Source organism: Apiospora aurea (assembly GCF_038362705.1).
Source record: "Apiospora aurea strain CBS 24483 chromosome Unknown utg000007l_segment0_segment0, whole genome shotgun sequence".
In the NCBI taxonomy this organism is placed as follows: Eukaryota; Fungi; Ascomycota; class Sordariomycetes; order Amphisphaeriales; family Apiosporaceae; genus Apiospora; species Apiospora aurea.
The window spans coordinates 1,821,579-1,843,655 of record NW_027117394.1 but is presented as its reverse complement, the minus strand read 5'-3'; the positions used below and the strand labels follow the sequence as shown (position 1 = coordinate 1,843,655).

Genomic DNA, 22,077 nt, shown 5'->3' with positions numbered 1-22,077 from the left:
ATAGAAGGTGTGACAGCATTGGTGGCAATCGAAGTCTCCAATCCGGACTTACATACATATGAGGATCAGATGAGTATTGGGACCAGTACTCGGAGGCAACATAATCAACAATCCTATTCACCTCACACGTTTGGCTGTTTATGACAGCACTGTTCGGGCCCTTTGGCCAGGGTTCCCCATCCAAAGAAGCTGGTACAAACATGTAGCGACTGACAAGACCCAAGAATCCAATGAATGTCCGTCTGGATGGATTTGAAATTACATTTTGGAAACATTTGGGCCAATGATTTTCTGTATGGAAACCGCCTAACGAGTAACAGCTAGAAAGGGGGGTTAGCAGAGCAATGACACACCACTTCTCATCATCTACAGTTATGTTCAGCATAAGGTCCGGTTACGGCCAGAGCCGAAGCGTAGACGGTTGCTATGTATCAGCCAACAATCCCGAGGCTGTCCCAGCCAGATGGGCAGCGTCGCCATACGTTCCGCTGCCAACTACATTCACTCTTCTCGTTCCTCCGGTCGGAAGTATTGGGAGACCGCTCAGCCGCAGAAATGAGTGAGAACCGATACGGTGAGAGAAAAGTACCGTAGGCGTTGGAGGATCGGAACGGGATCAAGAAGGATGGTTCTCTTGTCGGTGTCAGAAATGGATATAAGGTGGGAATTCCGCGTCGAAACTCGATGTTGCGGAAACGGGTATTGTTCTTTCGGGTTGGCCGTATTGGTATTTTGGACGCGGGCTCTCGTGATTCGGGAAAGTTTAATGAAAGAAAACCAGAAGATCTCGCGGTTCTGTTTGTTTGGTGGCTACCTGTTCCTGTTCCTTGTGAGGAGCAGCGCTGGCAGTCTCTCCGGGAATGCATTGTTGTTTTACGAGAAACCCGATGGGGACCGGTAGGGGAGAATGCATCATCTGCCTAAAGGGGCGACGAAGCTGGTATTAGCTAAGTACTGAAATGGTGACCCAGTCACTGTTTCATGATCATGGATGGATCAATACCAGTATCGGTTCGCATGGCAGTCTTAGCTGGCCATGATTGAGCCGAAGTGTGATGTCTTGCCGAGTTGACCGATATGCTAAGGTGGCAGATGCAAATGCCATGTTCCAATACGTCCAGGGGCTGTGATTTCGGCAGGCACGAACACCAGTCAGTTCATTACACCTCGTAATGAATACCGGGATATGCTAATCTTCTAATTAGGAGGTGCTGGTAGGTGCTGGCCACGTAGGACAGGGTTCAGGAGTGCCGATGCTGACATCCCATTTGCCCTTCTTCTCTGTCTGTACGAGGCATTGGTACTTGAGCGTCTAGACCAGGGCGTAAGTGTTCAATACGATGCGCTACGAAGCTGATGCCAAGTCAACAGTCTCGAGCGATGGATGGGCGCTACGGCTTTTACTTCCTGCGCGTTGCCCTTTCCACAATCACTCCACAGGGTAGATACTGTTTGGAACTACAAAACCAAATGCATCACTACCCCATGACTACCCCATGGCTTCGGGGTCGGCTATGTATCCACACCTACACCTCGACGGCGAGCTCCACGTGGGTGACATGAGGGCAGATGAATCCCTGGGATACTCGAAGGAGAGAACAGTCCAACTCTTCCGGTGTTATCAGTAAGGAGATCCAGTTGGGACTTTTCCTTAACACTACACCATACACCTCAAGAGCGGCATATATTGGGGTTTCCCACTGAACGAAGTAACCGTTACCCATGGCAATAAAACCCGAGACTCCCTAGAGTTTATCACTGTAGCTTTGGGCAAGAAGTGACGAGATATTCACGGCTCCAATGCTAGAATGGGTTCTTGACAAAAAGGTTCGTTTATGGAGCGGCTGCTCGACGTCCCCTTTGATAAAATTGGCGATGCCATGGGAGCAGCAAAGTCCTAATAGGCAGCGCCGACGGAGAGATCAGCCCCAGCAGTAGCAGCAACGCCCCTTGGCCAACTCTCTCGCAGGATCGACGTTGGTATCCTCCTCGGCGAGGAGGTCAAGGGCGCCACTCAGCGGAAATGGGGCATCGGCTCAACAGTCGACTTTTCCCCAAAGCCTCAGACCCAATACCTGAACCCGAGTGTCGCCGTCGATTGGACCACTACTGAGATCCGGATAAGGACAATGCCAACAACCCCCGGGACAGCCCAAGTGATTGTTGTAGCTCAGGGGAAAGCTTATCGAGGATCCCAAGAATAGCTGGTCGTTACTCTACAGTTCACTTCATGGAAACCCAAGAGTAGTCTTTGTAATTTTTTCCCATTTTACTATTATGTGTCATGGTCTGAGTTGTGTGGGTAGCTGTCCTGCAGTTTCGGCAAGCACACCACCATGCAGACCTACAGTTACAAGATTTGTACAGCGGTCGACATCTGTATATGATACAGCCCCTTTTCATCTATTGACAGCTCTTCAACCTCGATTTTGTTATCCACCTGGACGGTTCGTCCAGGCAAGATGTATCTCGTTCTTCTAGCCAAATCCAACCACCCATCCACAGATCACTGACCTGGGCGTTGAGGGTTCTTGGCCATCCATTCTTCAACCTCCTTAGCCTCGAGATAGCTCTCGAGCGTCGACTCCTGCAGCGTACCCCACACCTTCCAGGGGGTCTGGCCATACGTGTCAGTGTGGTCGACTTGGGAGGAGAGAACAAGGTGCTCGAGCATGGGCTTCTCGGTGACGACGGGCCTGGCCTCGTTGGGAACGTGGCGGACCATGCGCTGGACGCTGGCGATGGAGACGATGGCCTGACGGTAGGCCTTCTGGATGCCGCCGGGGGTGGGCATGAGGCCGATCTTGTCCTCGGTGATGCACGGGTACGTGAAGGTGCTGCGGTACTTGATCAGCTCCCACTCGGCGCGGTGGCCACGGGGCCGCGCATCGATGATGCCGGCCAGCTTCTGGTAGAACTCGTTGGTGCAGATGCGGCGGAGCGTCTCCTTGTCGCCGCGGGCCAGCGCCTCGTTCATCTCGAGGTGCAGCGCCTTGGCCGTGGGCAGGATGACCCCCGCGGCGGACCTTGAAGCGGGGCCGCGTCTTATAGTCGGGCATGGAGGCGATCTTGAAGAGCAGCAGCGACGCGTAGTTCCAGACGCGAGAGAAGTTGGCGATCCAGGCCATCTGCAGGAACTTGCCGGGCGACCGGGGTACCGCGAGAGGGGCGGCGCCACGAGGGTCTGGGGCAGGAGGAAGGTGACGTTCTCCAGGCCGAGCTCCAGCGACCTCGACGACGAGTCTTCGCTCTTCTTGTAGCGGTTATATTTCGGGGCCGCCTTCGCTCGGAGGGGCGAAGACATGGTCCTGAAGCCGCGTGTTGGCGAACATGCTGTCGTGGCTGCGCATATCCTACTACTTCTGCTCCCGCTGCTGCTGCTGCCGATGCTGCTGTATCTGAGGCACAAACTGGGCGCTGTGGTTCGGTAGGCTGGTATGGAGGCGCGGAGCGACGGCTGCAGCAGCCGAGTAAACTGCTTGGTAGCCATGGTAGGAGGAGGACCTATATGGGGCTTCGTTGACGCCGAGGGTTCGTGCAAACCGTGGAAAGGGTCGAGCGTGGTTCAAAGCTCCGAGCACGCAAGAGAGAGCTTTAGCTGTCTGAGTGCATGGAGTGCCTCAAGGGTATCAGACGTTGTTTGGCCCACCCGCGAAGTTCAAAAGGAAGCCAATCAATCAATTGGAACCCTGGGTCGCTGTGGTCAACGAGCAGAGAGCGAGAAAGAGAGGGACGATTTGCCTTGTCTAAGTGCTCATCTCTAGACGTCCTCGTCCTCGGTTCAGTCCGAAGCGGAAAAAATTAAGATGGAGACGGGACTCCAAGACACAAGGCAGCCAATAGACGGCGACCAATGAAGGTCCCCTGCTGTTAAGGTTCAATTGAATTGCTGGTGCCCATTCCTCCCAAAAATCGATAAATCGGCCATTCCCTCCCTGCGGCCCTGCCTTCCCAAGCCCGGGTCCCAGGGTTTGGTGGGTTTAGGCCTTTGGCCTGCCTTTAGGAGCCAAAACCAGACGGAATGACCTCACAGCTGATTAGCGCTGCCCAATTGCAATGTCCATTTGATTCACTCTGGGGGACCTTGCATTTGCATGCTTCCTGCGTAGGTAGCATTCATCGGTGTCTGCGTGTTTGCGTGTCTGCGTGTCTGCGTATAGCTATATATATGACTATGTGAGTAGCAGGTATACTTGCATGCAATAACCCCTTTGCTCTTACCGTTATATATTTGATTTGATTTCGTTTCATTTCATTGACGTCCTTTTTTTTCTTTCTCGGGAAGAACGCATTCCATATCGCTCTTGGCGGTCGTGTGTCCAGATACCTCTCCAAACGTGCTCACCCCTCTTGCTTGTCTTGCGTCGACTTTCTGACAACCGTCTTGTAAATATATCCCCCCCCCCGGCTCGCTCTGTCATCATTGGGTTGCATTTGTAAATTTTGGCTGCTGCTGCTGCCACCGCCAGGGCAAACTTCCCGACGACATATCATCCTCCCCCCAGGGTTCGGCAGTCCCCTACTTGCCCGGGCGGCCAATTGATGGCCACCCTGATCTCGAGGTCCTGGACATCGCAGCCGAACGGCAGTAGCAACAGTGCCCACCCCCAAAACCACAGCAACAACCACCGTCCCCCGTCGTCGTCTCGATACGAACTGCTACAACAAGATGGGTTCTCCACGATAGCACGCACCTCCTCCCACGACGAGAACCCCAACAGCAACAGTCACAATGACCACCACCTGCGCAGCTCGCCCGTCGTCCGCGCTGGCTTCATGCAGCCCCGCATCGCCGTCGTCTTGGACGTCCCCCGCGTCTGGCACCCTTTTCTCTTCATCTGCCGACTCCAGTCCATCGCCCCTGCCCTATGGTGGGGTCTGCGGTGCGCCCTTCGATTCCTCATATCCGATTTCCTCCAGAGTCGAGACATTGCCCAGTTCCTGGGGCTGGACTATGGCAGTAGTGGCGGCAGTGGCATACTGGATTCGGCTTCCGACTCAGTGCGCAGGCAGGTCAGGACCGAGCAGCGGCTACGGCTGACCGAGACCGCGCTGTCTATGATATGGGTACGTGACGAGCCTCCCAGTCCATTCCTCGAGCCTGTCCCCTGGGCAAGTTTGCTAACAGTTTCCCTCGAAATCACTACAGTGCGGCGCTGGAGCCTACCTAGCCTTCATCTTCACCGACTCCCTCATGTCCCGCTGGCTCCTCAACTACACCCCGCAAGCGACCATCGTGCGCCTCTTCGCTCTCACCGGAATCTACTTCTACGTCTCGAGCTGGACCGTCTACCTGCTGGGCGGCAGCGACGACCCCTCGATGCTGCTCCCCGCCTGGATCGGCATCGCCACCACCCTCACGGCCTGCTACCACGTCTCGCAGCGCAAGATCAACATCCGCAAGGAGACCTCGGCTTCCATCAGCATCTTCTCCATCGCCAGCTTCATCAGCATGGCCGCCCTGCTCTCCCACCACCACATCAACCGCCCCGAGTACCCCGACGTCCCGCTCTTCGGCGTCCTGCAGAAGGCCGCCGAACTGGGCGGTTGGATCGTCGTCAAGGTCTTGGACGTGCGCGACCGGGACGGCCTGTAAGCGTAGCTCAGTGCTGCTTGCTGTTGCTCCAGACGCACGCCACACCTACTTTTCATCTACGATTTGCTGTACTTGGCCTCGAGGCGTTGTTGGTTGGTGCCGGGAAACATATAGAGGGGCTTTCATGGACAGGAAATGGCATGGCGTTTGTCTCGCATTTGTTGATTATATATATACCCCGACACTGAGGCATTCTATGTTGCAGATCACACAATTCATACCAAGATGCAAGGGCTCAGCTTCAATAAAGAATGGGGGCGCCCTGAGATTCAGAGATTCATGTCTGTATTTTCATTCGTACCTAAATAATGTGCTTGCAGAACCAAGAAAAGAGAGGCGCGCAAGCCACTTGCCAATCAAATCCCGGTGTGTTCCTGCAGAGTGCCGAGCGTACTGCCGAAGCGGAGCAAAATGAATAGGCCGAGCAAGAAATCTCAAGAACTCCCGATGTCATTCCGTAAAGTCCTGTCGTGTCAACAGGGGGTATCATGCCGGATCCGTGCCATGTCCGTGAAAGTAACGCCTCTCGTTAATGATCATAACCGTGCCTACTGGTAGTGTAATGGCTAGCCAGCGGAGCTTACCGCCCAGCATAGGCTAGCGAGACATCGTTGCCCAGCCATCAAGTAGGCGCGATAGGATCGCAACGAGACAGGACGATTCCGAACCGCAACGGGGGCACTGAACAGAGGCTTAGAAACCGTGGACCTTGATGGTCTTGGGATCAAGCTCTAGACCCTCCTTCTTGTCGATGAGGAACTCCTGAACATCCTTGCGCTGGTCACCCTGAAGCTGAATTACTTCACCCATCTCGGTGTCGTTAACAATGGTGCCATTGCAAGCTGCATAACAAAGCCATGTTAGCGCCTAGAAACGACAAGTTAAGCCGGAGAGACAACCTACCAAACTTCTTCTTGATGACCTTGAGAATCTTCTTGCGGTCGAATTTGTTGGGCAAGCCCTGAACCGTGGTCAGGGTCTTACGTCCATTGCGCTCTAGATTAAGAAGGATGACATTAGCTACTGGGGTCGTTGGGGGAAAGGGCTGAAGGGTGCTGGATGATGCAAGTCGTAGTGGGGTATGCGGTCAATGAGGGGCTTGTCAGATCGAGAACGCCTCGCCTCATTGCTGCACGTGAGACGTATAATTGAGCAGGTATCGGGTTGAAGGACGGCACGTACGTTGAATACGAATATGAATGTAATTCTGCGCCTGTTTGGATTCTCCGGTATCCTCGTCGGCTTCGGCGAAGGGGTCTGTACGAAAGTGGCTTGTCAGTCAGGTCGATCGCGATAGCACAACCATTCGAGGCCGTCCTCGGGAGGAGGCGGGTTGTTGGAAAAGGGGAGCGAGGGCCTCGTTGGACACGGGCTTGCATCGCAGGGTGGCACAGAAAGAAGCGGGAAGCAGTGGAAAGTGGCACCGGATGGTGGTGATGGTTTGCTAGCGACTTTGGACTTACCGTAGGTCTTGAGGTTTTCGATGGACATATAAAACACTTTTCCGGGGTAAACTGGGGAAAGGGTTTTGTATTGAGGGGTTGTCGAAGTGGTGCGACCGACGGATGAGGTCTCGCAGATGGGATTGTTGTTCGTGAGGTAAGGTGGTGATGTAGTAGTTGCTGTTTGGTAGTGAAGTGTGGGAGTGGGAAGAAAAGTGGAAGAAATAGTTGATGTCGCGAAAAGGAATGGTTCCTTATTCAGAGCTGCTTCGTTGTTGTTGGTGGGCGGGTGGGTTGAATGAATGAATTGAATGAAATAACTGGGGATGATGGCAGTTGGCAGACAAGGCTTTTAGGGGAGCAGGCCAGCAGGAGCAACCATGAGCAACATACATAACATAAATGGCGGGGGATAAGCTGGGCTGCTGGGCTGCTGGGCTCCTCCCTGCTGGTCGCCCACCGCCCACGCCTGAACGCCTACCTCAGTTAGCAGTAGGCGGGAGGAGTGACTCCTGGCTGGCGGACGGAGGTAGCGGTCGGTGGGGCCAAGAGCTGAGAGGCCTTTCCGCTCTTGGGTGGTCGTGGTCGGCCTGGTTCTAGGTTACTGTAATGTTCGGTTTAGCAACAAAGCAACCGCTGTATTCTTTCAAGCCAGGTGCCAGCTTATTTGATACTTTACCTATTGAGCAAATTACCATTCTGTATGCATGCAATTATGGCCTGACTCTGGAAGGCATTCGAGAGCAAGGCTCTCTCCAGGATTGAGTCATGTTTCCGGTTCAAGTTACGTAGGCTGATCGAGACCGACCATCCCATGTTGCTGCTGTTCGGTATCGGCAGGTAGGTACACCGTACATGCTCACTAACGAGAGGTATGGCAAACCCAATCTTGTGTGACCAGCCTCGACCAGGGTGGGGTCTAGTCCTCTCGATTTTGCACAAAGCCGCATCGGTATATGACTGGATTATTCTATACCAAAACCCGGGTTCCGACAGACTGAGCTCACACAGCTGAACAGCTTCCCAAAATTGTGGCATATTATATATTATTGCACAATATAAGGCCAACTATAAGATCCGTGATGGGGTTTGAACCAACACAGTTTGAGAGTGATGCCGCGCCACTCATCCGGGACGTCTCCGGGGCGCCATGGACCCCCTTTTCTGGCACGCCTGCACCTTCGATTCTACCGCCTTTACCAAGGTAATGATGAACCTCATTCGCAACCCAAACATCAACTCATCTTGGCTTTTCCGGGCAGATGTGCTTTACGAGAACGGAAGCGTCCTGGCTGGGGAGGCCTTGGACACGGCGTCAGTGCTGCCGCGGCCTGCTAGCTTCGCCGGTTTCGAACTGGAACAGAGCTTGGTCCGAAAACTGATTCCGCGAAATGCTTTACGCGACCAGCCCCTTGACCAGACGTGTCTATTCTACCGTAGCTGTCAGCCGGGTGATCAGCCAGGCGACGACGAGCAGTCCATGGTCATCTACATTCCGCACGTCTCCTCGCCATCTGAAATGCCCTTTTACCACCCGGCCGTTCGGGGTGTCGCTTTCTTGCATGAGTGGAACCGCGGCGAGAGCACTGGTCGAGTCTCTACTCACTATTGTTTCTTCGACGATGTGGAACGTTCGCCAAAGTTGGTGAGAACGGCCTTTCACCTCTTATCAACCCTCCACAAGCATGGCCAAGGCACGACCACAGGCTACGTCAAGCGCGTTCACCATGATGTCGTCGTGCCTCAGATCACCATGCAAACCACCTATGCCAAATTGAAGGAGAAGTACGCACGCAGTTTAATCAAAAGCTGGGCAGAGGCAACCGACCCAACCAAACATGTGTTTGAAGATCTAGGCATTGCCGCCTTCCTGATTGAACTCTGGAGACAGATGTATCAGGGGAAGGCTTTCCCGGGCTTCGTCGACATTGGCTGCGGCAACGGACTTCTCGTGTACTTGTTGAGGCAAGAGGGCTACGAGGGATGGGGGTTTGATGCTAGGGAACGGAAATCCTGGGCAAACTACAATGGCAAGGACGAAGCAACATCAGAACCGGAAAATATGCCGTGTTTGCGGGAACATGTTCTCTTACCGTCCATCATAACGACGAAAAAGGAGGCATCAGAATCCCTTGAAGATGATGCATGCGACATCGATGTTGATAATCTGTTGCATGACGGGCTCTTCCCCAAGGGCACGTTCATTATCTCCAACCATGCGGATGAGCTAACACCGTGGACCCCTATTCTTGCAGCGATCTCGGACTGCCCCTTCATGATGATTCCCTGTTGCAGCCACAACTTGACGGGGGCGAAGTACAGGGCTCCTGTGCCAAAGGGTGTCGACAAGTCGAACTCGGCATACGCTTCACTCGTCGCTTGGGTCTCTGGTATTGCAGATGATTGTGGATGGGAGGTTGAGACGGAAATGCTCCGCATACCCAGTACCAGAAACACTGCTATGATTGGAAGAAAGAGAAAAGCGACTCTCTCGGGTGAAGAGCTTGATGGAGTCGTGCAAAAGTATGGGGGCACAGCCGGTTATCTCGACAATGTCATGAAGCTTGTCAAAGTCGCACCGAGATCGCATTGAGGTTCTGTAGGCGGTCCAATGACTGGCTAGCAAGATGCGAATTCTAGACTCGAATAGATTTCATCTCGCATCTGTTGATTGAACATTGGAGTATGGATTGGTGAGCTGATGTGACTTGTAAGATGGATCGCGATACATGAGCATGTTGAAGATGAACATCATTCAATTAAGCTGATAAACTGACAAGGTGCCTGGTTTCGAGTACGTACAAGCACAGGGGGCATGGAAGCTGATTGTGGACTGGATTCGGGCCTGATGATTGGGTGCAAGGGGGTGAGATAGTGGGGCGATCAATCCGAATGGACAACTGTCGCGGCTGTCTTCAACTCCAAGGAGTCCTAATTATTACCAGATAATCCTATCCCAAGCCACCGCTTCTTCAACCTTCGTCGCTCCCATTGTCCGCCGTACCCTCGCCCAACATGAGCTACGGCAAGAAAGACGAAGATGCAGACCTCGGTCTGGTCAAGGTAGACCGGACCCAGGTGTTCCAAGAAGGTGCGTACCCAATTGACTCGGGCGGCCGCGTTGCTCCTCGATCTCGCCATGTCATCAGCCATTCTCCCCTCCACTGCATACGTACATGGCCAAGGACGCATGGCTAAAGTGTTCTTCCAGCCCGACTATTCAACAGCTCGCCCATCCAGCCCCGAAGATGTCGTATCCTCCTTACCAAGATCGCACTCCTCCTCTACACCGGTGAGAAGTTCCCGACCAATGAAGCCACCACCCTCTTCTTCGGCATCTCGAAGCTCTTCCAGAACAAAGATGCCGCCTTGCGCCAAATGGTTCACCTCGTCATCAAGGAGCTCGCATCCTCGGCAGAAGACATCATCATGGTCACGAGCACCATTATGAAGGATACCGGAGGAAGCACCGACGCAATCTACAGACCGAATGCTATTCGAGCCTTGTGTCGCATCATTGATGTAGGTTGGGCTTGTGGTGATATTGCGGGATTGGTTCAGTTCGCCTGCTAACGTTGGTCAATCTGCCAGTCTACTACAGTACAGTCCATTGAGCGTGTCATGAAGACGGCAATCGTGGACAAGAACCCGTCCGTCTCCTCGGCCGCCCTCGTTTCCTCCTACCACCTCCTTCCTATCGCCAAGGATGTCGTCCGTCGGTGGCAGTCCGAGACGCAAGAGGCTGCTGCCTCGACCAAGTCCTCCAGCGGCTTTTCTCTAGGATTCTCCTCCTCTTCCAGCTCGATGCCAGTCAACAATTCTACTATGACCCAGTACCATGCCATCGGTCTCCTATACCAGATGCGATCGCACGACAAGATGGCCCTGGTCAAGATGGTGCAGCAGTTCGGCACCCCTGGCGCTGTCAAGAGTCCCGCCGCAACCGTGATGCTTGTACGATTGGCTGCGCAGCTCGCCGAGGACGACCCCCAGCTCCGAAAGCCCATGATGTCGCTGCTGGATGGCTGGCTGCGTCACAAGAGCGAGATGGTGAACTTCGAGGCTGCCAAGGCAATTTGCGATATGAGAGATGTGACAGACGCCGAGGTGACCCAAGCCGTCCATGTTCTGCAGCTGTTCCTCTCGTCTCCTCGTGCCGTCACCAAATTCGCTGCTCTCCGCATCCTCCACAACTTCGCCTCTTTCAAGCCTCAAGCTGTGCACGTTTGCAACCCTGATATTGAGCTTCTGATCTCGAACAGCAACCGATCCATTGCTACATTTGCGATTACTACACTATTGAAGACGGGCAACGAGGCCAGCGTAGACCGCCTGATGAAGCAGATCACTGGATTCATGTCTGAGATCACCGACGAGTTCAAGATTACCATCGTGGAAGCTATCCGCACTCTCTGCTTGAAGTTCCCCAGCAAGCAGGCTGGCATGCTGGCTTTCCTCAGTGGTATTCTGCGGGATGAGGGTGGCTACGAGTTCAAGAGGGCAGTCGTTGAGAGCATGTTTGACCTGATCAAGTTCGTGCCCGAGTCCAAGGAGGATGCGCTGGCTCACCTTTGCGAGTTCATCGAGGATTGCGAGTTCACAAAGCTAGCTGTGCGAATCCTGCACCTCCTGGGCTTGGAGGGCCCCAAGACGTCGCAGCCTACAAAGTACATCCGTTATATCTACAACCGCGTGGTTTTGGAGAACGCCATCATACGAGCTGCGGCCGTCACTGCCCTGGCCAAGTTCGGAGTTGGACAGAAGGATCCAGAGGTGAAGAGCAGCGTCGATGTGCTGTTGACAAGATGCTTGGACGATGTCGATGACGAAGTGCGAGACCGTGCTGCTCTCAACCTGAGACTGATGCATGAAGAAGATGAGTTGGCCGAGCGCTTCGTCAAGAACGGTATGCCAAGAGCCCCGGCCCGTATTCGAGACGGTTTACTAACAAAGAATCACAGAAAACATGTTTTCGCTGCCGTATTTCGAGCACCAGCTCGTCATGTATGTGACGTCTGATGATAAGTCTACTTTCGACTCGGCTTTCGACATCAGCAAGATTCCCGTCGTCACTCGGGAAGAAGCAGATGCCGAAGACCGCACCAAGAAGCTTACGGCTACTACGCCATCCCTCAAGCCGCCTAAGACTGGTCCTTCGAAGGCTGCACCTAGCGGTGCGGAGGCACAGGCTTCCGCTGTCGCTGCTGCTCAAAAGTATGCCCAGGAGCTTATGGCCATCCCGGAGATGAAGGAGTTTGGTAGCGTACTGAAGTCGTCACCTATCGTTGAGCTGACAGAGGCCGAGACTGAATACGTCGTCTCGGTCGTGAAGCACATCTTCAAGGAGCACATTGTCCTGCAATATGAGGTCAAGAACACGCTTCCTGCCACGGTACTTGAAAACGTGTCAGTGGTCGCGATCCCTGCTGATGAGGAGGAACTTGAAGAAGTTTTCATCCTCCAGGCAGAGAAGCTGCCCACAGATGAGCCGGGCAAGGTGTATGTGGCATTCAAGAAGGCCAACGGCGAAGGCTCCATGCCTACCAGCACGTTCTCCAACATCCTCAAGTTCACCAGCAAGGAGATTGACCCGTCGACCAACGAGCCCGAGGATACGGGCTACGATGACGAATACGAGGTCTCAGAGTTTGACCTTGCGGGTAGTGATTACGTCGTTCCTGCCTTTGCCGGCAACTTTGCCCACATCTGGGAACAGGTGGGTGCCTCGGGGGAAGAAGCCGAGGAGACACTACAGCTTTCCAGCGTCAACAGTATTGCAGGTACGTCGTTATGGGATAGGGGGCCGGTTTCCATGGGCAGGCTAACAAGTTTACACAGAGGCAACGGAATTATTGGCCAAGACGCTGTCGCTGCAGGCGCTGGAGGGAACCGATGTTCCCATCAGCCAGACAACACACCAGCTCAAGCTTCTGGGCAAGACGGTGCTGGGCGGACGGGTGGTGGCCAACATCAGGATGGCCTACTCGTCCAAGTCTGGCGTGACGACGAAAATCACGGTGCGCAGCGAGGAGGAGAACGTGGCGCAGATGGTGGTGGATTCGGTTGCTTAATGATTTGTCTTGGGGTGGCGTTTTTCATGCAGCAAAATATGATGAAGCGATGTCTAGCTGTTTTCTCATCCAAGACATGCATCTTTAGATCAAGACTTCTCGAGCCGTTGGGTGACCAAGTGCCGTCAGGCTGCGGCGGAAGCACCAACACCAGCACCAGCCGACCGCGCGCAAGAACCCAGAGCGTCGGGGAGAGACGAGGGCAAAGAGTAGACGAATTGAAGAATATCGATACCGAGGTTGTGGCTGTACAGGCTGGCCCCTGAACTCTTACTCTTGCCTGTTCACGTGTGTGCATAGTCAGTCGACTGACTACAAGAGATGCAAATGCACGTAATCAGTTTGGCAGAGCATCTAGGCCGAACACGGTTTAGCTTTGCGACGGGCATGGGCTGCTCGCTGTAACGCGCGCACCGCAGTTTGCAGGATCGGCAACGCGCCAAGCGAAAAGCGCCAAAGGGCCAAAGCCGGTTTATGGAGAGCCGGGCTAGGGTTGGCTTTGGCTTAATCTTATCTCCAATCCCAGTGACGTGTTTGTTTAATCGAAAATGTTTCCTTCCCGTCCCATTTGCTGACCTCTCGGCCAGACTGCCAGACTGCCAGAGCAAGTCGGACAGAAACAGCCTCCCTGTCCTCCCTCCCGTTCCATGAAACACGGCACTTCCGTTTTGATCTCGTCGCAGTACATAATAAGGACGGGTCCCCGTTCTCAGCCGACTGGACCATTTGATAGCCCCCGATCGCTGGGCCTCCAGGTTGAGCTCAAGCGTGTGCATACGTGTCTCGAATCAGGACGTGAACTTATGTGGACTGAGACCACTTGATACTATTTGATATTTCGAGTATTAGTCTTGCTATCCCTCACTCCTACACATCCATCACCCAACTCTCTCCCCTCCTTCTCTTGGGACTGAATCGGCGCACCACCGTCGCCAAACAACCGCCAACATGGTCTACGTCCGCCAGGAACGTCTGCCCAACCTGAAGCAGTACAAGTACTCTGCAGTCGATCGCTCGCTCACATCCAAGTACATTCTGAAGCCATTCTACACAAATGTCGTCATCAAGTGCTTCCCCATGTGGATGGCCCCGAACCTGATCACCTTGCTCGGCTTCATGTTCATCATCCTCAACTTCTTCACCCTGCTGTGGTACAACCCTTCGCTCGACCAGGACTGTCCGCCATGGGTCTACTACACCTGGGCTCTGGGCCTCTTCCTTTACCAGACGTTTGACGCCGTCGACGGATCACAGGCGTGAGTAGCTCTCTGATTTTCTTTGTGCATCTGGAGCTTGTGAACTAACTGTTTTTTTCTGGATCCATCAGACGGCGAACCCACCAGAGCGGGCCCCTTGGCGAGCTGTTCGACCACGGTGTGGATGCCCTCAATACCTCGCTCGGGGCGCTCCTATTCGCCGGAAGTCAGAACATGGGCCAGACATGGTACACGGTCGCGACACTCTTTGCCTCGCTGCTTACCTTCTACGTGCAAACCTGGGATGAGTACCACACCAAGACCCTGACGCTGGGCATAGTGAACGGCCCCGTCGAGGGCGTTCTGATTTTGGTCAGCGTCCACGCTCTGACCGGCTTCATGGGCGGCGCCAGCTTCTGGAAGCAGTCCATGCTGGCCACCTTTGGTGTACCCAAATCCCTGGGCATTCCCGACCTCATCTACAACTTCAACTTCACTCAGTGGTACATGGTTCAAGGCACCGTCATGCTAATCGTGAACACCGTTGAGAGCGCGCGCAACGTCATCAAGGCCCGACGTGCGCGAGGCGACCGCAGCCGTGGCGCCCTCAAGGGCCTGATCCCCTTCTTCGGCACCTGGGTCCTGGTTGTGGCCTACCTGTACCTCCAGCCCGTGATCCGTACCCAGCATCTGGTTCCCTTCGTCATCTTCTGCGGCCTCGTCAACGCCTACAGCGTCGGACAAATGATTACGGCACATCTGGTCAAGCTCCGCTTCCCGTACTGGAACGTGCTTGTGATCCCCCTGGGACTCGGTGTGATCGACTCCATCGGCCCTATCCTCCAGCAACATGTTGGCTGGGCCTCGGGCTGGCCTAGCGCCCTGGGTGACGGCGTGTACCAAGTCGCCTTCATGTTCAGCATGCTGGGCATGGCCATCGGTGTCTACGGCAGCTTCGTTGTCGATGTCATCGTGACCATCTGCGACTACTTGGATATTTGGTGCCTCACCATCAAGCATCCCTATGTCGAGGGTGAGGAGGAGAAGAAGGCGAAATAAGCTGTCCACTGACAACTTAAAAGTCGCAAAACAGGGGGAGATGCAATGCCATATATGAAAGCTTCTCATGATGAGTAAAGGAGGACCTTGAGTCAATGGCAGTGCACCGGTACAGGCGTGCCAACACAAAAGGGCAGAAATGACGTTGCGTGCATTTGCTCATGAGAAAACGACGGGAACGTATAACGTACAACGGAGGTGCCACCACGAAAAAGGGGCTAAGGGAAATGACGGGATGGACTTGCTTTTGCTGTCCTATAATATGTCTTGGCAAGATCAGGCAATTTTACGAAAGACATGTGTTCTTCTGGTAACGAGTAGGAACACCGTGGCATTGGGGGAGGCTGGACATGAGGACAAATGTTTGAGATACCACTTATAGTCGGATAGATTTAGGAGTTAAAGCGAGATCACGAGTACTTAATGATATATACTTATGGATTTTACTTGGAACATTCTGTCAACCATTCATGCTTACTTGAGTTTGCTACCTTGCCATGGTCTTCTGTATCAGTCCATATCGGGACCAAATCGAAAGCACGACGCTCTCACTGTTTGGAAGAATAGTTAGTCATTGCCGGGTCGACAGACAGAGGGCGCTTTTGCTTACGACTCTCGAGATGCGTAATCCCTAGGCTTTCTCGAATAAGCTATACGTTGTGCGGGAGGCATACTGATGTCGCTCAAGTGGTGGCTGCAGAAGATGGAATGGCCCAGCGTAGTGTTCGCGAAATATCACCATCATTACCCCTTTATTCACAATAAGACGATGGGCGCATGAACCGATGTAATAAGGGCGAATATGCTGCACACAGTTACCGTGGAGTTATTCAAAATCCGTACGTTTAGGCATGTATTCATGTCGTCACTCATATAGTATAAAGAATGTAGTACGAAGGGCAAAAGGGGGCCGGATCGCCCTTGGGGCTGTTGAACAGGCGTAGTTAGACAGTCCAGAATTATGCATACCTGGATACAATTTTCAAACCCCGACTAATATATACAGAAGAAGAACATCAGGGTCGTTCATGATGGGACTTGTCCATGGACAGCGACAAGTTGCTGTCCACACGTCTTCAAGTTCACACATTCCTTCTTCTTTGTTTCGTATGACGTTTCTGAGCAAATTGATGAGGTATATATTTGCCGTTGGCCTCGATACTTGCTACTGCACACCGCCAACTAGCATGCCTTGGAGGCGGCGGCGGCGGCGGCAGCAGGCCCGGAACGGACTCTTGGACGTTCTACCGCCACTAATCATAGTGGCGCCAAGAGTACCGTCATAAGTCCGTCCGACCGAGCAAGCAACGCCCGCCCATCCATCGCGTGAGATTCTGGTAGGCCTAGACGTAGCTGCCACACCCTCCTCCTTCCCTGATAACTACAAGATTCCATCCGAGAGGCGGAAGCCTGGGCTCGTATGGTAGACGACCCTGGGGACGAACCGGCGTATATTGAATGGGCGGTCTAGTGAAGTACATGTCCCAGCAGCATCCCCTATTCAGCCCCTTTTGAGCAAAAGAAGCAGGTGAGCCTTCCTCTTGCCACAAAAAGCCACCATACAGACAGTATGTAACTGATGACCTAGGGGGCGCAAGCATCCTGTACAAATCGAAAGAAAAGGAGAAACGGGCCAGTCTCTGCACTCACTCGTCACCTGTCCAGCCCAAACATGAAGATGACAATGAGAGGGTGGCAAGCAGAAACCCCCTTGTAACAAAGTGGAAGAGTATGAATTGGCCCCGTACGGGGACCACTCCTCATGCCTGTGCTTACTGATGTCAAAAGAGCGATGCAGAATATAAGTCACAAAGTGCTAGACGTATGCATAGCAGTATGTTAAAGGTGTACAGAAACCACTTATTCGGAGTCGCGAGATCGCTCCAAGCGTTGACTCGGTCACGTATTTCTATATTTTCCATGCGAAGCACGTGGATGCAGTGTTCTCCCTTCCCCCTAAATGCAGAAACGATTTAAGAAAAAGAAAGGTAGGAGAGCCAGCCCAAGCCGCCAATGTCCAAATCCCCAAAATTCCCAAATGTCCATCCGTCCCTTATCCGAATCCGCGGTCTAAGCCCAAAGGTTCTCCTTTTCCAGTCGTGTGAGCTGGGGAAGTGTCAAATAAAGATACATACAAGAAGAAGTCATATAACACCAACCCCGTCAAATTGAAAGGGCCCCTACATGTGAGACGTTGAACATTCCAAAGCACACATCATGTTTCAAGGCCGGGCATCAAGTCCAAACCGACTCGGCCATTCTTCACCACAAAAACAATGAATACAGCGATAAGTTACAGGCGTTGTTTCACCCTGGGGGCTTTCCCTCCACGATGCTGAAGAGGCAATAAACCTCCAGCCACAGGGATCTGGACAGCTGGGGGAGAGGGTTAGCAACTCCGGGGGATATCATTTCGGCTATATGCCGTAAAGTCGAAAGAAAAACACAGTGTGGCTCAATGCCCGTCCCAATCATCAACCCATATTCCGTTAAAACTCCGCGTCCCGACAGCTATGCCTAAAGCATAGTTGGGATGCCATCAGCACCGATTCGTCTCGTCGTTGCGAACGCCACGGAGAGTGGCGGCGTTTCCGTCATAGCGGCCTTGAGCATCTTTCGACAGAATGCCAAAGTTGCTCATATCAGCTCATCGCTCCCGCTAGCAACGCTTTCGTTGATTGCTTTGATAATGGCACGCTCTTCGAAGACGGGACCTTGGCCATCGCACTTGGCCTGGGACTTCAAGCGTTCGCTGACATCGCCAACGTCCACCAATCCCCTCTTGAAAAGTTCGTGGCTAATAATGAAGTCCCAGGTAGCACCGGCCGCCAGCAATCGCTCACCGGCCTCGGACTCTACCACGCGATGGCTCGGCGTCTTGTTGGTATGGTTTGCCAGCAAGTCCGAGTAGAAGTCGGTGGGGTTGTAGTGCATGGGTCCTGTCGTGGTGGTCACGGCTGCTGCGGGGGACATGGAGCCATTTGGCCCCTGGACGCTCGAGGTGGCGCGCAGTATCTCGTTCTCGGTGCTCATCTTCTGAAGGTCACGCTTCAGCTTCTCGTTCTCTGTTGCTGTCAGGTGCTGAGTCGCCTCGAGCGAGGCCAATTTGGCTTCAAGGTCTTTGACATGTCGCTCTTTGCGTTCTCTGAAGGCGCGTTGGCTGTAGACAAGTTAGCCTAGAGGCGGGAGACAGTCAAGGCACCGATATAGTTGGTGGTAATACATACGCCGCCCGGTTCTGCGCCTTGCGTCGGGATTGGGCAGGCGTCATGTCCTCATCGTCCGAGTTGGAGCCATTGTTGCCAGGATCCGACTTGGTCAGGGGTAGGATATCGGCTTGCTGGAGAGCTTTGTTTGGGTTTACTGCATTCGATGAACCTTGGCCGTGCAAAGAATGTGTCGTCGGCGGGGTCGGCGGCCCGGGAGGGAAGCTTTGCGCTTGTTGCTGATTGAAGTGTGCATATTGGTCGAAGTTTTGCTGGAACTGGTCGGGGTTTTGGAATCCATCAAAGGTCTCCTGTAAAGACGACAGGTCTCGCACATTAGTACTCATTCGCGGGAAGTGTAGCGATGAAGCCGGGGAGGGTTTGGTATCTCGAGGGGAGCACGAACCGGTGGAGACTGGTTGTTGAACTCATCTGAGGCGGCCGAGTTGGAATGCGAAGGAGTCAAGGGGGGGATGCCTATAAACTGATATGACGGCTGGTTCTGGCCGTAAAAGGGATGTGAGAAGTTCATGGTGACCTGCTTGGTTGATGGGACCGAGTGTGTTTCCAACGAGCAAGCCTACTTTTGAAGCAACGAGGCAATGGTGGTGGTTGAGAGCACTGACGGCGACAAGTTCCAGTAGAAACGCAGGCACATCAATGATCAGCTGGAGACCGGCGCCCCGTTTGCTTATGTTCTCCGTCCAGTGGCAAGCAATCAGAGAAAGCAAGCGATCAAATGGATGGGTCGGGGTTTGATGGACAGGGCACAAGGTACACCAAGGACGAAGCACGAAGGGGGGGTCGGGTCGGTTCAATGTTGTACTTTGTGGGTTCTGGCTTCTGCCATGTACTTATTGCCTACCTATTTCCAAGTGCCGGATTGGAGTTTACGTGCATCCAAGCCTCCTATCTACGACCCGCGGAAGAAGTGGAAATATAGCACGGATATGCTGGGTCCCACCGGGGCTGTCGAACTCTTGTAGACAAATTCGAAATAGGTTTCCAAGGGGTCATAATATAAACAAGAACTTGAAGGAACAAGAGACACAAGAACGTGGGCCAGAGGTTCCATGGTGCAAATGGTGCAAATGCTAGGCCGTAGACGCTCCCGTCCAGTCGGGCAGAGGTACCTGAAGATAGCGCAGTACCTGCCCTGAACCTGCGCTGTCTATCTGGGGATTAAGGTTGCCGTCCGTCCTTCTAGACCAGGCCAGGGTGGGCGTCAGTGAAAAAAAACAGCAGGGTCGGTTGTCGGACCAGTAGCGACTACAGCCAAGCCAGTGCGACCACAGCTAAGGCCAAGCCTGGGTGGGGATAGGAATCATAGGATAGTGCACCATCATCGGCATCTCTCTCCAACAAGCCGGGCTGCTGGCGGATCCAATTCCAAGCCACCTGCCCGCTTCAAGATAGAACAACGACGACTAGGTAGTTGACCACCGCGATGCATGCCCGGTAGATCCAGACAAGGCCGTTGTTGGCCACTGTCGGCCCATGGCGCTATGTTGCCCTTCTCAGCCGCAACCACTCCTCCTCTTCGGTCAGCTTTGCGACTTGTGCAACTGGGCTGCTGACTCATCCAGGTCTCGTGCTTCCACGGCCGCTTTCAACTACACAGCTCTGGTTGAACCCTACCACATCTCAGAGACGTGTGTACGTACTATGATGCCTGCATTCCACCTTTCCAGTATGATCCGTGAGTATATCACTGCGCGCTGTCACTCCGAGATTGAAGTTGTACTGCCTATCATCGAGGATAAAGACCAACACCCTGCAGTATAATGTTACCATGGTCGGGTCAGGAGAAAGTATTGCGCTAGCAGTCGAGAAACTGCGAGGTCCACGTCAGATCCTGCTACTGATGGTCGTCCTTTTCCATACGTTGGTTCTTTTGTGAGAAATTCGGGGGCTGTAGGCGAATGCCCTCGTCTCTTCGGGTTGGTGAGTGGTCAAGCTAGTGCTGCTTACGTGCACACTGATGATGACACCCATGTCGCGATGTTTCCGAACACATATAGTTTATATACCCTGAGTAATACCAACTTTTGTCGTCGACGATCTCTCGATGGCCCTCTGTCGGAACTAAATCGGTCATGGTCTCCGGAAAGGGGGACAGGATACGCTGGGATAACTTACGAACCTGGGTTTATCGCTGGATCTTGTTGGTCAGACCCTCAAAGCGGCTATGTACATAGGCCATCTTCAAGACGTTCCAATAGCCATTCTGAGGGTTGCGGGTAGTATTTACAGTTTGATGTTGATCCGTACTATATAGGCAAGCAGGGGTGGTTTGGTGCATTACTGACTGCGTACAGACAAACACTGGATGTGACATTAAGAATATATATCCATAAGGATAGTAGATTCAGGAGTAGGTAGCTTCCGGGAATGCCGCTTACAGTACAAATAGGGTTTATCGAGTGATGCTCGCAGACCAAAGAGAGTGTGAAGATAGCTTGGGACGTCCACAACTTTCCCCTTCTCCCTCTTGGGTATGTCCTTGAGTAGGTTGGTCCAACGTGATGTGATGCAACTTAGCAACAGAATACGAGGCCCAGATGTGTGCTTCATATGGGCGAATGCGGAATGACACGGCAGTTGTTCATTTTGTCAAAAGCGCCTGAAGAAGACGTGTGGTAGTCGTATCGCGTCACACCTCGTCAGACGGATGGAGAGCAAGTCGAAACCCACCGAAGCGCGCTTCCAGGACACTCTCTGGTACGCGTTCATTGCCTCGAGCTATCAGCTCTTCCGGCTTCATTGGAAGAATCCACTGGGCGTCTCTCGTACCTGCTCTCTCGAGCTCTCTCTAGCTCTCTCTGCTTGAAGTGCCCCCACCAACAAACGGCAAGAGCAGGATCCCTCCGTGGCATAGTGTGAAGCTCCAAGTACCGCGTCAAGAAGGCAGGTGCGTGCCGAGTAATCGGATTGGGTCAACGTGCTTCAAGCTGGCTTCCTTCCCTCCTGAGAGGATTGCCTAAGTTTCGAACCGTCTGTTCTGCCCGTCTGCAGTTGCTGCATTTCTTGCATCCCCTGCATCCCCTGCATTTCCAGGCATTGAAAGTCTTCTTTCGTGTTTTCTCTGGAGTCAAAAGCCCCAGTTGGCTAGGCTCTAATCACACCAGCATCCTCATACAAATCCAATCACTACTTACTTACCTACACTCACAACTCGGTCATCTATCTACTTTCTAGGAAAGAGGGCATCTGGCCAACACAGGCAAGAAGTCTCCGCGTCTTCAAACAAGAGATAGATCCCACACGTTCCACTGGGCACCTGCACCTTTCTTGGCCCCTGGGCTACGACCATCGCCAACAACTTCATCGACGCTGCTGCCAGCCAAACCTGTAAGTATGCCCACTCCTCCCAGATTGCTTGGAATCAATTTGTTCATTCCCGATGGTTTGCAGAAACAATCTGTTTGAGGCCGCTCGCCTACTCTTGCATCTTTGTTACCCGCCCCACCAGTTTGTTCCTTGACAGCAGGAAACCTGAAGGCAGCC

The 22,077-nt window shown here is 53.3% G+C and overlaps 7 protein-coding genes across 7 annotated transcripts; 4 read left to right on the top strand and 3 right to left on the bottom strand.

The window, feature by feature from the left end:
• Positions 1 to 2,506: 2,506 nt before the first annotated feature.
• On the bottom strand, positions 2,507 to 3,490 carry PG986_010838 (uncharacterized protein; the record flags this gene model as incomplete). Its single annotated transcript, XM_066847060.1, has 1 exon — positions 2,507 to 3,490. One exon carries the CDS (start codon positions 3,488 to 3,490, stop codon positions 2,507 to 2,509), a length of 984 nt encoding a protein of 327 aa, XP_066696551.1.
• Positions 3,491 to 4,542: 1,052 nt separating this feature from the next.
• On the top strand, positions 4,543 to 5,596 carry PG986_010837 (uncharacterized protein; the record flags this gene model as incomplete). The annotated part of the gene is made up of 2 exons (XM_066847059.1): positions 4,543 to 5,067; positions 5,150 to 5,596. The coding sequence occupies 2 exons, from the start codon at positions 4,543 to 4,545 to the stop codon at positions 5,594 to 5,596; spliced, it is 972 nt and encodes a 323-aa protein (XP_066696550.1).
• A 693-nt stretch (positions 5,597 to 6,289) lies between these two features.
• Positions 6,290 to 7,087, bottom strand: PG986_010836 (putative translation initiation factor SUI1; the record flags this gene model as incomplete). Its single annotated transcript, XM_066847058.1, has 4 exons — positions 6,290 to 6,438; positions 6,500 to 6,592; positions 6,779 to 6,853; positions 7,060 to 7,087. The coding sequence occupies 4 exons, from the start codon at positions 7,085 to 7,087 to the stop codon at positions 6,290 to 6,292; spliced, it is 345 nt and encodes a 114-aa protein (XP_066696549.1).
• A 1,101-nt stretch (positions 7,088 to 8,188) lies between these two features.
• Positions 8,189 to 9,631, top strand: PG986_010835 (tRNA (uracil-O(2)-)-methyltransferase; the record flags this gene model as incomplete). The annotated part of the gene is made up of 1 exon (XM_066847057.1): positions 8,189 to 9,631. The coding sequence occupies one exon, from the start codon at positions 8,189 to 8,191 to the stop codon at positions 9,629 to 9,631; it is 1,443 nt and encodes a 480-aa protein (XP_066696548.1).
• A 422-nt stretch (positions 9,632 to 10,053) lies between these two features.
• On the top strand, positions 10,054 to 13,109 carry PG986_010834 (uncharacterized protein; the record flags this gene model as incomplete). The annotated part of the gene is made up of 5 exons (XM_066847056.1): positions 10,054 to 10,129; positions 10,250 to 10,560; positions 10,630 to 11,944; positions 12,000 to 12,818; positions 12,877 to 13,109. 5 exons carry the CDS (start codon positions 10,054 to 10,056, stop codon positions 13,107 to 13,109), a joined length of 2,754 nt encoding a protein of 917 aa, XP_066696547.1.
• A 948-nt stretch (positions 13,110 to 14,057) lies between these two features.
• Positions 14,058 to 15,364, top strand: PG986_010833 (CDP-alcohol phosphatidyltransferase class-I family; the record flags this gene model as incomplete). The annotated part of the gene is made up of 2 exons (XM_066847055.1): positions 14,058 to 14,365; positions 14,437 to 15,364. 2 exons carry the CDS (start codon positions 14,058 to 14,060, stop codon positions 15,362 to 15,364), a joined length of 1,236 nt encoding a protein of 411 aa, XP_066696546.1.
• Positions 15,365 to 18,001: 2,637 nt separating this feature from the next.
• PG986_010832 (bZIP transcription factor) lies at positions 18,002 to 19,102 on the bottom strand (the record flags this gene model as incomplete). The annotated part of the gene is made up of 3 exons (XM_066847054.1): positions 18,002 to 18,524; positions 18,592 to 18,881; positions 18,977 to 19,102. The coding sequence occupies 3 exons, from the start codon at positions 19,100 to 19,102 to the stop codon at positions 18,002 to 18,004; spliced, it is 939 nt and encodes a 312-aa protein (XP_066696545.1).
• Between the last annotated feature and the right edge of the window lie 2,975 nt (positions 19,103 to 22,077).